The 18,465-nt window shown below is 40.0% G+C and overlaps 2 protein-coding genes across 5 annotated transcripts; one reads left to right on the forward strand and one right to left on the reverse strand.

Moving 5' to 3' along the window:
• Positions 1-5,574: 5,574 nt before the first annotated feature.
• pou5f3 (POU domain, class 5, transcription factor 3) lies at positions 5,575-8,066 on the forward strand. The gene is made up of 5 exons (XM_038733575.1): positions 5,575-6,333; positions 6,508-6,619; positions 7,066-7,196; positions 7,508-7,672; positions 7,768-8,066. The coding sequence occupies exons 1-5, from the start codon at positions 5,575-5,577 to the stop codon at positions 8,026-8,028; spliced, it is 1,428 nt and encodes a 475-aa protein (XP_038589503.1). The 3' UTR covers positions 8,029-8,066.
• Positions 7,964-15,943, reverse strand: fut7 (fucosyltransferase 7 (alpha (1,3) fucosyltransferase)). 4 transcript variants are annotated; one of them, XM_038733579.1, is made up of 3 exons: positions 15,646-15,943; positions 13,915-13,994; positions 7,964-13,078 (listed from the first exon to the last, which is right to left on the reverse strand). In XM_038733579.1, the coding sequence occupies exon 3, from the start codon at positions 13,058-13,060 to the stop codon at positions 11,990-11,992; it is 1,071 nt and encodes a 356-aa protein (XP_038589507.1). In that variant the 5' UTR covers positions 13,061-13,078; positions 13,915-13,994; positions 15,646-15,943; the 3' UTR covers positions 7,964-11,989. The 4 variants fall into 4 exon arrangements, with proteins under 4 accessions (XP_038589507.1, XP_038589506.1, XP_038589509.1 ...); XM_038733578.1 differs by having other exon boundaries at positions 13,871-13,994; XM_038733581.1 differs by having other exon boundaries at positions 15,839-15,941.
• Positions 15,944-18,465: the final 2,522 nt, after the last annotated feature.

The raw sequence follows: 18,465 nt of genomic DNA on the forward strand, positions 1-18,465 counted from the left end.
CAAAGGTCTCAACGTTGTGTATCGCTGTTCATGGACAGTGTCTTAGCCATTTATTCTGATTAAAAACATCAAGTTAAGATAAAACAAGAATACAACAAAGAGAAATAAACCTAGTAAGAAGTGTTATGTGTGATAAATGCTACAGAAATACATCAGCAAAGTGATACTGTGTGGAATAAGATGGTTTTTCCTACCTTAAAGGGGAAATTAAAGGAAGGCCTTATCTTAAAGAAACTGAACAAAGATTCTTTTTTCACTAAATAAAGTAATTGCATTTAAACACACATTTGGTCTGGCTGAATCAGCAAACTGCGGTGCTACAAGCATTTCCTCTGACACATACGCCTTTTACCTTTCAGTGTGTTGGTAACTTTCTGTCTGTTTTTTGGTGATCCTGTTTGACCTTGTTTTACCTTCACAAATGACTACACTCAAAGTGCGTGGGTGTGTGTGTGTTGGGGGTAGGGGGCAGAGAGAAAGCTTGCATGTACTCCATGCAGGTTTTGTGTATGTGGTTGTATGTCCGTGTGTGTTGGGGAGGGGATGAGTCATTCTCCTGTCCCCATTGAGCCACCTACCAAGGGCCGTTAAAAGCCCATTGTGCCGGTGGACAGTGCAAAGAAGGCTGCCATTGGCCCTTGGATAAAAACCTGTGTGGGTGGAGGGTCTGTGAGGGTGGGTGTCAAAGGCAGGGCCGTTAGGAAGAAAATCAAAAAGCCATCAGACTTGTTTGTGGGAGACGATTGTGCTGCTCAACAGGAGCGGCTGTATTTACATTCCAATGTTATTACTTTATCAAATAATTAACTTTTAAAAGTAGTGATTGAGACTTATCCCCATAATGTTCATAGAATGTATTTTTTTGCTTTAAAAACATTACAAGTAAGCAGTAAAATGACCTTTTTGTTGTGCTTTAGGGGCTGGATTAGGGTGTCATTATTCACAAAATTCTTTAAATTTTAATTTCTAACAATCTCGTGAAGAAGACAGCTGTCTTTAGGGGACTTAAAATAAATAGAACTTCTCGTAAGTGTTAATTAAGTAAACCGCCAAATGAAACTGACTCCCTCTCCTCTTGAGGTGAGAAGTGCAGTTATACATAAATGTGTCATTTTTTTACTCAGTCTGATGTCACACACACACACACAGTGGTGCTTTCATTTGGATGTACATAGCCTACAGTGACAGTGAGAATTTAAATAAGAAAAAATATAGCTGCAAGCGGCAATGATCGGGATCCAAGCAAGCTGTGAAAAATGCAACATTTGACATTTCAGAGGAGAAGAATAGATGCAGATGATTTAAGAATTTAGTCTTTGAGATAACCCAATGTCGACTTGGTCACCTGGGGATTTGAAGCCTGGAACTTCAGATCGCTGGAGTAGATGACTTACTGACTGAGCTACTAGTGAGAGGCTGTTTTGACACTTTCTCACAAGTTCAGGTAGTGACATCACATGTACCACACCCATAAAACTTTGTCAGTTTAAAGTTAAAGTGCTTACAACGGTCAAAATGCTGGTGAGAAAATTCTGAAATAAAATCACACATCATTGTGGTTTTGGGTGTTGTTTATTATTTTGGTGGCATTTGATCCAACACCGAGAAACCAAGAAAATGTGGTGCATACTGTACAAGTTATACTGAATATCACTGCAGACTCAGAGTTTGAGCAATCATTACCAAATTTTATGCATCAACTGAGTAGTGACTTTAGATTGTACAAACCAAATTCTATGAATGGCATTTTTTTTGCCTGAGTAGTGGGTAGAATGTGCAACCCATCTGCCAATTTTGGTGAGATTTCATGCAGCAGTATCCAGCAGCTTTGCTGCTTGGATCCCTAATGAAGAAGAACAATCGTTTTACAGACAAATGGATGATACTGACTGCTACTTGTTTTGGTTATACTCCTCAAGGTAGAAATATTTTTTCTTTAAAACATTACAAGTAAGCAGTAAAATGACCTTTTTGTTGTGCTTTAGGGGCTGGATTAGGGTGTCATTATTCACAAAATTCTTTAAATTTTAATTTCTAACAATCTCGTGAAGAAGACAGCTGTCTTTAGGGGACTTAAAATAAATAGAACTTCTCGTAAGTGTTAATTAAGTAAACCGCCAAATGAAACTGACTCCCTCTCCTCTTGAGGTGAGAAGTGCAGTTATACATAAATGTGTCATTTTTTTACTCAGTCTGATGTCACACACACACACACAGTGGTGCTTTCATTTGGATGTACATAGCCTACAGTGACAGTGAGAATTTAAATAAGAAAAAATATAGCTGCAAGCGGCAATGATCGGGATCCAAGCAAGCTGTGAAAAATGCAACATTTGACATTTCAGAGGAGAAGAATAGATGCAGATGATTTAAGAATTTAGTCTTTGAGATAACCCAATGTCGACTTTTTGAAGCCTGGAAATTCAGATCGCTGGAGTAGATGACTTACTGACTGAGCTACTAGTGAGAGGTTGTTTCGACACACTTTTTCACAAGTTCAGGTAGTGACATCACATGTACCACACCTGGAAAATTTTGAATATCACTGCAGACTCAGAGTTTGAGCAATCATTACCAAATTTTATGCATCAACTGAGTAGTGGCTTTTGATTGTACAAACCAAAGTTTATGAATGGCATTTTTTCTGCCTGAGTAGTGGGTAGAATGTGCAACCCATCTGCCAATTTTGGTGAGATTTCATCCAGCAATGTTTGCTGTCCGAACACTTTTAGTGGAAAGAAAGAAAGAAAGAGAACAAAAACAATAGCTCCAGCAGCTTCGCTAGTTGGATCCCTAATGAAGAAGAACAATCCTTTTACAGATAAATGGATGATACTGACTGCTACTTGTTTTGGTTATACTCCTCAAGGTAGAAATATTTTTTCCTTCACTTGTGCGACTAGTTGAAGGGTGCAACACATTAACACTGAGGCCGTATTTCTCCCTTTCTCTGTTTGACTCGACATGCCCTGTGAGCAGCAGATCTCTGGGTGTCTTGAAGAGGCCACTTAAAAAGAACTAAAGACAAGATCTGAGACATCTGGGGGGTTTCAACCAAATCCCCAGATACTCCCCTCATACATCTCCTCCTCACTGTACCAAGCTATTCAACACTGACAACCCCCCCCCCCCTTTGGACACCCTGAGAGCTCTGTGCTCTGCTGTCCCTTTCTCACTGAAGTCTACCATCTCGCTTGCTGTCTGTCTTTTGCATGACAATTATTCTCCCAAGTCCATGGCCCATGCAGGACAATGCTTGTATAGTTGGGGTTTGATGTCATTTAAGCTATTGACCAGGCCCTTGTGGTCTCCCCATAGTTCTCTGGTCCTACACCTACATGGTTTCATATCTGGGAGTGCAGATAAGGTGCTGATCCCCTGGTTAAGTGTAAGCAGAGTTTCCAGGTTAAGAAGAAGAAAGTATGTCTCTATTCAGCAACTGCTGTTTGCACACTGTGACAACAAGCCCCCAAGTAGGCCATGAGATAAGTTTTAGGTGTAACAAAAAATCTTCTAGAATTCTTTATCATATTTTTCTGGTGTTTTCCATTCAGTGTTGTCTTTTGAAATAAAATGTTTAGCCTCATCTGATTAATAATTAAATAGCACAATCTACAAAAGCACAATCTACAAAAGCAACATCATTATTTAATCAAATTGTTCACCAGTCATGTACAACTTTATTTTGAGGTGATACATGCCACCAAAAAGGATGACTCTGGTGCTCATTGATTTCAAGCTGGGATACCAAATATACAAGATATTTTCCAACATTACTTGAGACTGCAGACAAGTCATTGGTCCTCAGACCTGTTTTGGACCTTAAGGCTATAGGCGATTAAACAAGATGCCAAGGTATTGCAGACAAGAGTGAAACTTCAGCCTGGTGTTCGTTTCAGAGGACTGGAGGGGGAGGGTGTGGGGCGGAATCAAAGGGTTGAGACTTATTGTTTCAATCTGAAAGGGAGCTAATGGTCGACCATCGCAACTCGGGATCTGAAATCCACGGGGTGCCCCGGGGACAGGTCGTACAATGGCACCCCCTCTCCCTTCCCGCAGTGTGTCTTCCTGCCGCAATCTGCGGCCAATGACTCGCGCTGGGGGAGCGCATCTGTACCAGTGCTCCGGCAATCCAGTCTTTTGTATGGCCACCAATCAAGGGTGAATGGGACAGTTCACCTGAATGCTGTTGCTCATTTTTATAATTTAGATTCAGACTCAGATTTCTCCTAGTTCTATTCTAGCTTGGTTTTGTTTTACTTTTAATCATCTGCAGAAGTCTGCTTTGTCTGATGTAGCATGACCCCTGTTTCCAGTACAATTATGACGATTTAAAAGACCCGAGACAAACATAGCACTCAAACATTCAGCTGGTAGCCTAAAACATAGCTACACATTCAAAATGATGTGTGTTCATGCATGGATCAGCTCTCCCCACTTCAGCACAAACAAGCGTCAATTACAACCGCAACAAGTTTATCTGCCACCATCTTGGGTGTAGGCTACGTCTATCCGAGTGCCACATAAAGGGTATTTCAAGTAGCCATAATAACTTATTTTTCTCTCTGCTATGTATGTGTTGCTCATGGGCTGTCAAAACAATCCTAAAAGCATAGGATATATTAACATGGCCCTTATCTGTTTGTTTCAAATTAAATATGGCCCGATTAATTAAGTTAATTTGTTTTATCAGGTATTCAGGACTACACTGTCAGTTTGTTTAATTTAATTTAGCCTAAATGTTAGTGATTAAAATGGATTCAGGTCTGATTGAAGCCTCAGTGACATGGCTTTTAATATCAAAGCCATGTCCTTGAAGGGGAATAATTTAAACAAACCGAGCATTATAATTCATGTATGAGGTAAGCAAGTTATAGTGTTACAATATGTATTTACAGGAGCAGTGACCCGTGCCTATTTAGCAATGTAAATATGCTTTTTTAAGGTGATTTAAAACTGTTGAATTATGCTGCAGTCAGCAGAAGATTTACCTGAGTAATGATTTTGCTTTAGCGTAGGCCTAATGACTTTAAATTCACTTAAAAAGCTTAAAACACGGTTGGTTTGAAGCACAAAAGGCTCAAAATTTATGTGAAAACACGCCCACTACTTTAGGAAGAATCAAGGTCATTTACAAATTCACATCAGCTGTGCGCAATTGTCTGCGCCAGCCAATGGCCGAAGAGATAGGGCGACCCCCAACACCCGCAGCTGTGATTAGGAAAACCTGTAGAGCGGGGCAGGAGGTGAGCATTTGAGCTTGAAGGTGAGCTGAGCTGCGGTGGTGTTAAAGACAGTGTTTCATGGAGTAGGCGTATTGGTGGTTATGTTACACCAAAACGGCAGTTGCTCAGGAATAGGCCTACGTTTTTACACAGTTTCCCCCCCCTAAAGGACTCTTCTCGGACAGGTGCTGGGTTATTTCTGTAGATCTTCTTCCCCTCTCATCACTCTTCGGTTTGTTCTTAAACTTGAAACGGATGAGGACATTGAGCAGTCACCGCTGATTTTTTTGTGGAAAGACTTTCAACTTTGGACCAGCGCTTGTTAATAAACTCTCACGCAGTCGGGGAGATGTCTGAAAGATCGCAGACCCCGGAGTGCCAAAGCCGACCGTATGACTTCAGCCGGGCAAACCCTTGCACACAAATTTTGGGTCAGGAGAGTTTGGGCAGCGCTGCGTCATTCCAGCTTCCTCACGGCGTCCTGCCAGACCCGAGCCTCTTCTACAACAAAACCGCGTACAACGGCATCACACCGGCATCAGCGCAGAGCTTTTTCCCGTTCCCATCCGTCGCCAGTGACTACAGGGGATCCGACCAACAGGCTGGAGAATTTGGCCAACCCAAGCACTGGTATCCCTTCGCTGCTCCCGAGTACACCGGCCAGGTACCCGGCGTAGCAGCAGCTACACAGCCGTTGAACCTGAGTCCCCCCATAGCCGAGACCCGGGAGCAAATCAAACTACCTGAAATAAAGGCCGAGAAGGACACCGATGATGACTACTCAACTGAGATAAAGGTTCAGCAGTACCCAGCACCGCCAGCCTCCACCGCCATGCCCCATGGAGTCTTCTACTCTCCTGCCTGGAACCCGTCCTTCTGGCCCGGGATCACTCATATCACACCTCCCGGCATCAACAATCAAAATCCCTCAGCATCCTCTGCATCTTCGCCATCTATGTCCCCTTCACCACCAAGCAACGGCCTTCCAGGGAATGCGTTTTTCGGCGTGAATGCACCCCAGGCTGCCACCGGGCCCCAGACGCAGAACCCGGTCCCCTCCACGCGGAGCAGCGGGTCGTCAAGCGGCGGGTGCAGCGACTCCGAGGAGGTAAGAAAAGCCATTGAATAAAGTCTCGAAACCAAATTTTCAGTTTGTGCAAACCAATGCAACTTGTAGGGAACCTGTCCAAGGAATTAAATGCCACCTCGAAAAATGCCCACATTCTTAACCTGTTGGCCTTTATATAGCCTAGTGTTTATTTAAAAATGTCTGGTTCCACAGGAGACTCTCTCCACCGAAGAGCTGGAGCAATTCGCGAAGGAGCTGAAACACAAACGAATTACCTTGGGTTTCACCCAAGCTGATGTTGGCCTTGCCCTGGGTAACCTCTATGGTAAGTTAATTTCCCACTTGTTTGTACTATGTTTTTAAGTTTAGTAAATTAAATAGCTATGATCTGACAGCATTTAAAAACAGTTGCTCAGTGCTCTTGTGTGATCCATGATACCACAAGTAAATCCAAGAAAAGCCTAGAGTCCATCTGTGATGATTCATGATATGTGGACAATAGACTATGAACACTAGTCATCCACACCAGACATAGTTTCTGGATTTGTAGTTTGGTGTGAAGATCCGTGCTTAAGAAGTTACCTGAATAAAAGTAGCAACTGATCTGATCCGTGCTTGGCACCTAAACTGCCAGAAGGCATAGAACACGACAAACTCCTGAAATGGTGGTTATATTTGCAGTTATCGAACGGATCTGTACTTGGATGAATTGTCTCGCCATAATTTTGGCTTTCAATCAATCCTGCTATATGATATTTTGTGTGTACATAGGTAAGATGTTCAGCCAGACGACTATTTGCCGCTTTGAGGCTCTGCAGCTGAGCTTCAAGAACATGTGCAAGCTGAAGCCCCTTCTTCAGAGATGGCTGAATGAGGCAGAGACTTCGGAAAACCCCCAGGATGTAAGTCTGCTACTCTGACATCTGCCAACTAGTTTACAAGACAACAGATGATTACTGAGATTCATGGGATCCCTTGGTCTTTTCAGGCCTAGCTAACTTCCTGCTGAGCAAACTGAATCAAGACCCTCCACCCATGTTCAGTGTAATATGCCATCTAGTGGCCAAAATTAAGCTGTTTGTTGATCAGAAGAAACGTTGTTTGAACCTTGTATTCCACACATGGCTCACACAAAATTAATATAGAATACATAATCCATAAATAATGCTATTCAACACTGCATGAACTCTTACTACCACATTTGATTCCCCAGATGTACAAGATTGAGCGAGTATTTGTTGACACAAGAAAGAGGAAGAGGAGGACCAGTCTGGAGGGAGCTGTGCGCTCTGCTCTGGAGTCTTACTTTGTTAAATGTCCCAAGCCCAACACTCAGGAGATCACACACATCTCTGATGACCTGGGTCTGGAGAGGGATGTAAGTATGAAATCTAAAAGTGGTGCCATTTTGCCCTTTTTAAAGACTGTTTTTAGTTGGTTACATTTTCAAAAGACTAATGCTGTTCTTGGCAGGTGGTACGCGTTTGGTTCTGCAACCGGAGACAGAAAGGAAAGCGCCTTGCCATGCCACTGGATGAGGATTGCGACGGCCAGTATTACGAGCACAGTCCTTCCCCATTGAACATGGCGCCCTCCCCCAATCCCAGTCAATGCTACCCTGCCTCCAGCTACCCTGGTGCCCCTCCTCCCACACTCTACATGCCCCCACTTCATCGACCCGACGTCCTGAAACAAGCCCTGCACCACGGACTGGTTAGTCACCTGACTGGATAAACAAGCTCAGGTAGTCCTTCCCAGAACCACAGACTGCCTTCCCAAAGCCCTCTCTGTCCAACCCCAAATCATGCTGAAGAGGAGCCTCTACACCCAGTGACCAGATCGACCAATCATATTGGTGGATCATGTGATTTAAAAACACTCAAAGTGTGGAGGCTCTTCTGCTGACTGCAGCAGTGAGATGGAAGTGGTGAAACTTCATGAACTGCCACATGCCACATCCTCTTACATGACCCTGCAACTCAACACCAGCAACTGCTTTGACTTCAAGAAAACTTTTAACTAAATGTTGCTGAATGTGCCCCCCACCCCCTTCCCTTTCTTGGATAATGCATAGTAAGTTATTTCAGTGAGATGTGATGCTACAGTATATGGTTCTTTTGTAGAGTGCTAAATCGTGGGTAGGTTTTCTGTGGAACAGATGAGGACGGATCTGGGTTATCAAATTAATTGCAGTGTATGGGTTGCTTCTTAAACAAAATTCATCTTTGACAGTTTGGTCAGTGTTTGTGCAATACTTCTGTCCCATCTGAACAGAGCAACTAAAGGATTTCATTTGAAGTGAAAAGCATTCTCGTTCAGAGGCATCCCCCCCCCTATTGATTTTGCACAAAGTTGTTTTGTAATGTTTAATTTTTTTTATACAAATATGTCAGTTTGTATACCAAGCCCAGACTTTTGCCCTATGGTGGTTGTCATTGACATCTTTAGCAATATTTTGAGAGAATGTGAAGATTGATTTGTTACTCACAGGTTTCTTAGCTGTTAATTCTGCTACTTGCACAATGTCAATATATTCTCAATGTCTCAGGTGAATGGTAGTGAGAATTAAGTCCAACTTGACTCAATTATGCTGTCAATGTTGAAGCCACACCAGCCATATTGTATTTCAATACCTCTGTTTTCATTGTAATTTTTTTTATTATTATAAAGTTTATGAAATAACACTTGATACTAAGTGTCGGTGCTCATGGAGTATTTCTCGTTTTGGTCTTTAAGTTTTTATTTTTACTCAATGATTTAAGTTTAAGAAATGAAGCCATTAAATGTAATTTAGTCACTCCTCATGACTTGGAAATCCCTCATAGGTGACCATGATTTAAGACTACACTTGATAAGCTGTCAGGAAAACATTAAAACAATCGAGTAACCCAGTGTTAATGGTAAAAATATCTTGATACATGAATAGCTTGACTACCCTAAATATTTACCAACGTGAGAATACAATCATAACTTGGACTGTAACCAGTAGATTTTTAAATGCTGTTAAATTCTAATTTATTGACATGTTAGCTACACTAAAATGTGTTCAGTCAAGTTGCCCTAAACCTTCAATTTCTCTGCAATCTAGTAATTAAGTAAAAGTGACAATGCTGAACAGTCTGGGGGGGAAAAAACAAATGCTCTTGTTGTGCAATTTAATAACCACCCTGCTACTAGTCCCACATCTTGAATTACAACCAAATATTCCTTTGATTATACATTGACAGAAGAACTGAAATGATTAAGTCACATCACCAATCTGCATTGCTTACTGTAAATGGAAATGTTTAACACAGGTTTTAGGAACTTAAGCATTGACTTCTCTCAAATAAACCATGGTTTTTGACAATAAGGACATGAAATCACCAGAAGTCAAGGAACAAACCACACTCCAAAAAGACTAGTGCTTTTTAAAATGGCATCACATCACCCTGCCTACCATTTGAACATTATGAAAATATAAAAATGCTTACTTTGAGGATATGACTTTTTTCCAATGAGTTTCATTTCAATCAGCATTGACACTACAATTGCAACAGTCCAGAGTTGGAGTAATAATGCATTACATTTATATAGCGCTTGATCATTGAAACTCAAAGCGCTTTGCAGTGAAGTTGGGGGGGGGGGCTCACCTCAACCACCACCAATGTGTAGCACCCACCTGGGTGATGCACGGCAGCCATTTAGCGCCAGAACGCTCACCACACATCAGCGAGAGGGAGGGAAACATTGAGCCATTTACTACGAGGGATGATTAGATGGCCAGATGGAGAAAGACAGGTTGAGAATTTTGAGTAGTCACGTTTCAAGCTTGAGGCATTCTCCCTTTGGTAGAAGAGAAGACCTTTAAACTACTATTTTACTTTTATTGGTCAAATATTTTTTATGTTTTTACATTTTACGGAGGATAAACTTCTTAAAGCATTGGACATGGAACCAATTGCAGCATTTGTGTTCAGTTCAAACTACTTTTTAAAGTTTTCTGTGATGTAAAGGCCCCCACCACAGTGTTTACATTAAATATTAATGATTGTGCAGTAATTAATAAAAATTACACCAGGGACTGTCACTATTTACAGTAACCTTTGCGACATTGTATGTTGTCAGGTGCTGTTACAGTACATGCGTTTAAGCCTAGAAGTTATTGCACAGTATGGGCCTTGGTGCCCTCAAAGTACACAGTGTTATATGCTGTGGTGAGTTAAATTTAAAAGAATTGTTCAACATTTTGGGCAATGCACTTATTTGCTTTCTTACAGAGAGTTTCCTGTCAGTGTGTGTGCAGCCAGCTGCAGTTTTTTTAATTTATAGTGCGGTGGTGTCAATCTTCTCATCTAACTCTAGGCAACAAAACAATATATTTCCTAAATGCCTCATTATTCTTTTAACCCTAGAGAAGTCAGGTGTTTGCTATAAAGTGCTAGGAATTTAACTCACTTGGTCATTGTTTTTAATGTAGTTATTAGTTAAAGCATCTTATTTGTGAGCATTTACTGTAGGGGCTGGAAGTTTGTGAACCCTTTAGAATTTTTTCTATATTTCTGCATAAATTACCTAAAACACCATCATGCAATTCACACAAGTTTAAAAACTAGATCAAGAGATTTAACAAAAAAGGCAAAAATGTCATACTTGGTCATTTATTCATTAAGAAAAATGATCCAATATTGCATCTGTGAACTTTTGCTTTCAGGATGTGACACCCCTGTGGAGGTATAACTAAAACTAAACATTTCCAGTAACTGACTTGGAAGTCTTTGAATTAGCTATTCCAAAACATTCACTTTATTCTTTAACAATTCTATGGAACGACTGATATTTACCTTTTAAAAATCACTGGTAAAAATTCAGAATTCATTGTTCTATTAATGTTGATTTCACCAAACATAACGCCTTTCATTTAAACCACAAAGTTCTACTTTTGGTCTTGTCCACAAAACATTTTTCTAATGGTCTTCTGGCTTGTCCATGTGATCTTGATCAGACTTCTAGCAATGTTCCTTTGGGAGAGGTATGGCTTTCTCCTTGCAACCCTGCCATGCATGCTATTGTCATTTAGTATTCTTCTGACTCTTGAACATTGACATTAACGTGAGAGAGGCCTTTAGTTGCTTAGAAGTAACCATGGGTTCCTTTGTGACCTTGTGGACTATTACACGTCTTGTTCTTGAAATGATAATTGTTGGTCGACCACTCCTAGGGAAGTTAGCAATGGTCTTCAATTTCCTTTATTTGTATACAGTCTGTCTGACTGTGGATTGGTGCAGTCCAAACTCTTTGGAGATGTTTTTGTAACCTCCTCCACAGCACCAACAACTCGTTTTCTGAAATTCTGTTCCCTGTTCTTTAAGTAAAACAGAGTGTCTCCTCACATCTGATTGTCATCCCATTGATTGAAAACACTTGACTCTAATCACAACTAACTGCTTATCCTAGAAGTTCACATACTTTTGCCACTCACAGATATGCAATGTTGGACCGTTTTCCTCAATGAATAAATTAAACTTCAGATTTTTCACAGCCCTAACATAAAAAGAGAACACACTCTGAAAGAATGTATTACAAATAACATAAGACAAAAAAAAGTAAATATATACTGATGCAAAACAGTAGGTCATGTTGTCTGCTAATTTGTCAGAAATGTGTCAATATTTGCAAGTTCAGAGAAATTAATGAATTATTCAAATGTGCAAGCTCAAGTATTATTAACCTTGACCCAGGCCTTTAGGTCTGTGTAAACTTTTTGCTGAGGTAAACTGTTGTACTGTGAGCAGATCTTACACAGTCTCTCCCTCCAGTCTGTGTACAGCTTTACCTTCCACTGATGTTTCCAGGTAAAATATTCCCGGTAGCGTTTTTCATCCTCTGCAAGCTGTTGTAGAAACTTTCCTAAGTCTTTTATTGATGCAAACTCATCAACATGGATGAAAGAATTTGGTGGAGCCACAGCTTTGTAATCAGGTAATGGCGCTCCCAAGACAACAGGCACTGCCCCACCTTGGTAAGCATTCCTCCACAGCTTCTCTGTGATGTAATCTTTGCTGATTGAGTTTTCAAAAGCCAAATAGAAGTAGCAGTGAGAGATTGTTGGCAAGAGGGCTCTAGAGGAGAGGGGTGTCCTTGTCCAGTGACCATAAACCCTCACAGGAACTGTGGCAATGAGCTCATGGTACACTTGGCTTCTCTTGTGGTGGCTCCTGTAGTTGCTGACCACCCAACAGACCAGAGAGCTCTTATTCAGAGGGGTGTTTTCGACCAAATGTCCTTCAGCCTCCTTTGGTAGCAGTTCACCGTATGGTACAGTGACATCAGCATCCCTCCTGTAAGTTATGGTCATGTTGAATATATTTGCATATTGCTCCAAGTTTCCATTGTAAACAGGGGCCTCCAGGGACATCCAGGCCCACCTCTGGCCTTGCGGCCGTGGAAGGTCAAAGGGCAGCTTTTGTTGGCCCTGCACCAGCTCTCTGCTGTGGAAGACCACCACATCAGCTGAGGGGAACAAGGAGCGCTGGTCCACCAGTCTACAGCGAGGGATGCGGTAGAGGTCCCAGCACACGTCACCCTTCAGGCTGAATGACCTGCCAAAGGGCCAGTACCACAGCAGGATGGTCACATTTCTACTGCTCCTCCAGTTATAGACGGTGGAGGGATTTATGGCTGTCAGGGCCTGGAATCCTCTTGGCCATGCACTGAGAAGACACAGCGAAAAAACAAAAAAAAGGCAGAGGAGGAGGCCCTTCTTCATTGAGCTGAGTACAGACATTTTAGCGTTGTGGCAAACCTGTCACAAAATGGAATGAAGAAGAAGGGTTATGAAGGAGCAATGAGGTTTTTGGGACTTTACCTTTTGTCTTAAGCAGATGTTAAATGACAAATCACATCTACACCACAAATAACTACATTGCAAATTAAGCTAGTCTGTTTTAGAAATGTGGATGTACTACTGTTAGGCCCTGATCAGACAGAAAGCGTTTTCCAGGCTCGAAAACTTTTTTGGTTGAATTTGAAGAACAGTGGCTGCGTTTTTTTATATTGCTAGGCAACCACCGAATCCGCTGTCCTGTCAGTCTAAAACACATTTTGTTCACTACATTCTTTTTATCTTTACAGGCAGAAACAAACAGCTGCTGAGCATGACTTTTGTATGAATGTAGTGTGTAAGAAGGAAAGTGTGGTAGTCATAACAATATGACAGTAGTGATTTGTTGTTTTGAGGTGTGGTATGAAAACAAATAATTCCCCCAGTTACTGAAAGATTAACTATTTTGTACGAAAGTACATGCCATACAGCCTTTGCTGTATCTGTGTAGAGATCAGACCCGTCTTTCGCAATTGACTAACAGAGTAACTGCAGAAAGAAACACTTGGAAGACAATGGCTAAAACTAGAGCTACTGTACTTTATATTTAGATGCAGTTTATAGACACCAAATGATGATGTATATTTTCTTATAGAAAACCAAAAGACACTCTTTCCCCTGGTGTTACTCAAGAACTTTCTTAAAATAAATGTTGTGTCAGTCATCATCCTAAATTTCTGAATAGGGACAGAGATGATTGTAATGAGGACTCACTATCGGGTACTCCAACTCAGACACCCAGTATGAAGAGGACTCACCACCAATCACTCAAATCAAAGGCCAGGACATGTTTCTGCTCAACCACAACTCAAGAGAAACTTGTGGAAGAGTCTTTTTTCTATATGGTAAAAAAAGAAAGAAAAGCATTTGGAGAAAGTCAGAAGTGCTGTAGCAGTAGCCATAAAACATACATCAAGATCCATCTGTTGACATTGCTTCACAATTAGCCTCGTTCATTAAATGTCATCTATTCACCAATTAGATAATCAGATTTCATGCTGTTACTTGACTGAGGACAAAAGCAGACAAAATGAAATGCAAAAACATTTCAGTTGATCATTAATATGATGAATTTGCATTTATTTAAATAAAATTCAGTCACACAAAAAATTCCTTTGTGGTTGTGATCATTTTCTCTCTTTTTTAGAAGTTTCTCACATATTGCTACTCAGTATGTGAAAGAGAATATTATGACATTTAAAATCATGAAAATAAGAACAGAAAACAGGGTTTTGAAACAGCAGTCTTGAAAGTTCAGGGTTTCACTTTGCGCAAGACAAAGGAAAAGACCCATAACCGAAAATTGCACAAATAAGGAACTAATAAAGATTCACAGAGGATGTGAGGAACACAAAGTATGTGGAGCTGTTGAGAATACTTTAAAACTTTATTTTGCACGTTTGCATGTAAGAGAAAATGAAAAAACAACAAAACACAGATACATATGTATACATTATTTCAACTTTGGTGCAAATAACAATAGAAATGTCATGTGCTAAAATAAACTCTCTGTGTTTCTAGTTTCACAGCTGTGGAATTTATAAACTTTGGGTGGGACTTCAAATTGAGACCATTCTGTAGGTTCCAAAACCACAGGGGATCCACTGTGTTGTCTGCAGATATAAACCTTTCAGTCTAAAATCATGAAACTAGCAAGATGTCAATTCTGTTCCAGTTGCTGTCTTTTTCCTTTAAATGAGACCTTAGAAATGATGTTGCTGCTGTTGTTGCATACTGCAGGCTTAGACTAACATTGCTTTAAACCACAAGCAAAAAAGCTAAACAAATCTTCCATGGGATTGATCAGTAAGTCGTTTGGGTACTCTTAATACAAATTGCCTCTGTCAAGCCACACCATATTTATCAATATACGATTTACATACTGTAAATACTGGTCTACAGCATAAAATAAGCACAACCTGATTTCTAAAATACACAAAACCACACTGGGCAAACCAGTAGCAACATACCTCAAACCACATCAGTAACTTCTCCTCTCATAATATAAAAAAAAAACTGCTCGATTATAGTTGATTTCATTCCATTTCTTTTGAAACTTAAAAGAACATCGTTTGCTCATTTATTATATAACGAGAAAGGAGTTTCTCTGGAAGACACTGATGTACAGAGACAGTCTTTGTAGAATATCATAACAAGAATAGTTGCCAGCAGAGGTGTGAGATATGATTGAAATTATTCATATTTAAGTGAGCCTCTATAGTTGAGACTCAAGACAAACAGGATGTGGTGAAAGATTTACTGAATGTTGGCAGTGGTTCTGCAGTGAGCAGCACTAACTGCTGTAGAGCATCAGAAAGTAAAAAGATCATACCAACTTACTTTCAAACCTAAATGTATTTTTTCACACAGCACACACAGCTGATGTTTTACTGGAGAAAATATTAAAGAATACGTGAACCATTTCATAAGTCAGACAACACTGACCAGAGAGACACATGAAACAAAATCCCTAAGCTTTCTCCACTTACTTGATCAAAAGATGAGTGCTTTGTTCTCCGTTCTGAGTCACCACCAATACTATTTTTGGTTGCTGCTGGTGGGGACGTGATGATGAGCTTGAAGTTTTAAAAAACCACAGTCCCTTTTAAGGAAGCTGAGGTGTGGTTCTCTGAAAGATAGTGTAAAATAATTTGAGCTCAGCATCACAGTACATGCACCCACCCTCTCTGATGTTCCATATCCTCTTCAGTTCTTGCTTTCTAGTAAATAGGATGCTACTCTGCTTCTTCATCTCGTTGGCAACCCTCTACAAGAACAACTGAGCGTGATCACAATGTGTTTGCTGCTTGTGTGCATTGAGGGGAAAAAGGGGAAGTGTTGAACATGGTCTATAATTAGGATCGGGGGTGCACATGAGTAACCGCACACCAGTGAGTCCTCAGTGTTGCTATGTTGTGGACAGTAAAAAGAAAACGACAATACTAAACTGTAATGTTGTATTTATTGACCACACACATCTGGATGTGGTTCAAATTTGTATGGTGGTTTGTACAAAAAAGTTTGGGAGGAGGTAGGAGTTGATATTTGCCCTTGATACAAAGAGTTTACCAGAAATAGTGCATATGTGCAGAGTAATAATTCAATTGTGGCAAAGGCACTGAAATAAAAAATGATCTCAAATCACACATCTAAAATCTTTCATACAGCAGAAAGCTCTGTTATGCTATGTGCAGAGGGGGAAAAAAGCAGACAACACAACAAAATCTTCATCTTATATTTGTGTCAATATACTAAAAGACCACAAGAGGGTAGTGTGCTACAGAAAAAGAAAGATGCTTGTGTTTGTAATTTGTTGGTGGCAAGGCTGGATTACAAACCCAGCAAAGGCTCTGGCAACCCTCAAAGCCCCAGGTTCATTCAGGTGCCTGGTTTGTACATTCGTTGTATGTAATTTGGCTAAGTGCATTTTTTTTAGGAATCTGCACCATTATAAGTAGAATAGAAATAATAGAAAAAGAAAAAAGTACAATATCATAAAATAGTTCATTTTGTTATTATCATTTATTTTTTTTACAGTAATATAGTACATTAAGTTATTGCTTGTATTTTGTAACAACGGTGCCCTGCACTTTGATTAATGCATTGCACCATAATTTGTACTTACTTTTATATTATTCTGTTTTACCTCTTTATACAATTTTCACTACACTTAATGTGATCAAAAGAATTTACGATAATGTAATCTAATCTAAAGAAAATTTGATTCTATTTCATCTTTAACTTTGTTTATTGTGTTTCATTACCGCCACTTACTATGACAAAGCGAGAATGGAAAATAGTAGAAATGATTTAAGAGACGCTGGATTATTTATACATATTATCACATGTGTATTATTAACATGATGTCAATACTTAGTTTTTAAATACCACAGTTATCGTAATACTGGTACATCGCCACACCCCTAATGTATACTGAGCAAGTTAGAATTTCCTATGTGATGAATAAATTTCAGTCATATGTTATTGTCTTCTTTCTGAATGCAACACAACTTTATGAATGCTCTGATTCTGCAGGACCCCCTGCAGGCACAACTGTAGGACGACCCACACACTACCCTAACTCCGCCTTCTCAACGGACATATTATCTGAGTGTACTGTCCTTTTACACACTGTTTAGGATGACTTGTCAACATAGTTTTTGTTTTAGAAAGGATGTAATTTAGCCTTGTGGTTACTAATGTGAGGGTTGAATTTATTAACATATAATAAAATAATTAATGTTTTCTGCCATTTTCTGCCATTCATTCAAACAATCTGAGGGAACATCACATATTCAACTTGTGACAAGGCAAAAGGATCACAAGTACACATTTAAAGATTCATAAGTCAACAAGGCTGGCAACCTCTTTGGCACATTGTCTAAATCATTTTTATGCCTTCTCTTTGGGGTGATGTATTTTTGCCTTTATATCTCATATTCAGTTTTGTTGTCTTCCTATGCTTGTTGCTTTTAATTTCATTGTATATCATACAGTGTGCATGAATAAAAAAACATGCTGTTCAAAGTTGCTCTAACAAAAGTGAAGTGACATTTTTCTTTAATATACAGTTCAACAAAACACCTTTTTGTCATTTTACCATGCACTCATTATTTTTTCTCTGGATTTTTGAGCAGCTGCCTCAAACAATAGTATAGTGAGATGGAGTTAACAACATTTTACCTTTCACTTCATCACATTCGCAAAGAAAGTGACAGGAGGGGTGTGAGTGTGAGATTTTCACGTTTGATTATCTGTCTGCTTTATTCACCAACAAAACCAACAACAAACAACTAGGACACTTTGTTTTGATTATTTCCGTGTTACCAGGGATGTTTGAGCTGTTAGAAGGGAGAATAGCTTTCAGTGAGGTCCAGAACAAAACAATAATATTAAATTACTTTAATTAACCTTGTACTAACTTGTGGATTCCACTGCACAGAGTCATAGATGAAAATCACACCCTCACTATTTCCTCTCTCATGCATCCTCACCTATGAATATACATTGTCCTGTGTGACTTCTGCCATGTCCCCACCCAGCTGTTTTTTTCTGTTTTTTGGATCTTTATCTCACTCCTCTCAACCTTGTTTTTCTCTTTATGTCACTTGCTTGGGGGATGTTTCTCCTTTCTCTCTCCAATCATAGAAACCTCAGTAAATACCTGCTACATGAGAGCATTTTATGCCAGTCATGAATGCTGATCAACAACTCAAAGTAGGCTGCAGGATGAACACAAAACAAACACATCAAACCAAGAAGAAGACACCAAAATACAGACAGAGAGAACGAGAGGGAGGGAGAGGGAG

The sequence above is a fragment of the Micropterus salmoides genome, unplaced genomic scaffold (genome assembly GCF_014851395.1).
Source record: "Micropterus salmoides isolate LMB-PRFRI ecotype aquatic unplaced genomic scaffold, ASM1485139v1 Ms_hic_scaffold_20, whole genome shotgun sequence".
In the NCBI taxonomy this organism is placed as follows: domain Eukaryota; kingdom Metazoa; phylum Chordata; class Actinopteri; order Centrarchiformes; family Centrarchidae; genus Micropterus; species Micropterus salmoides.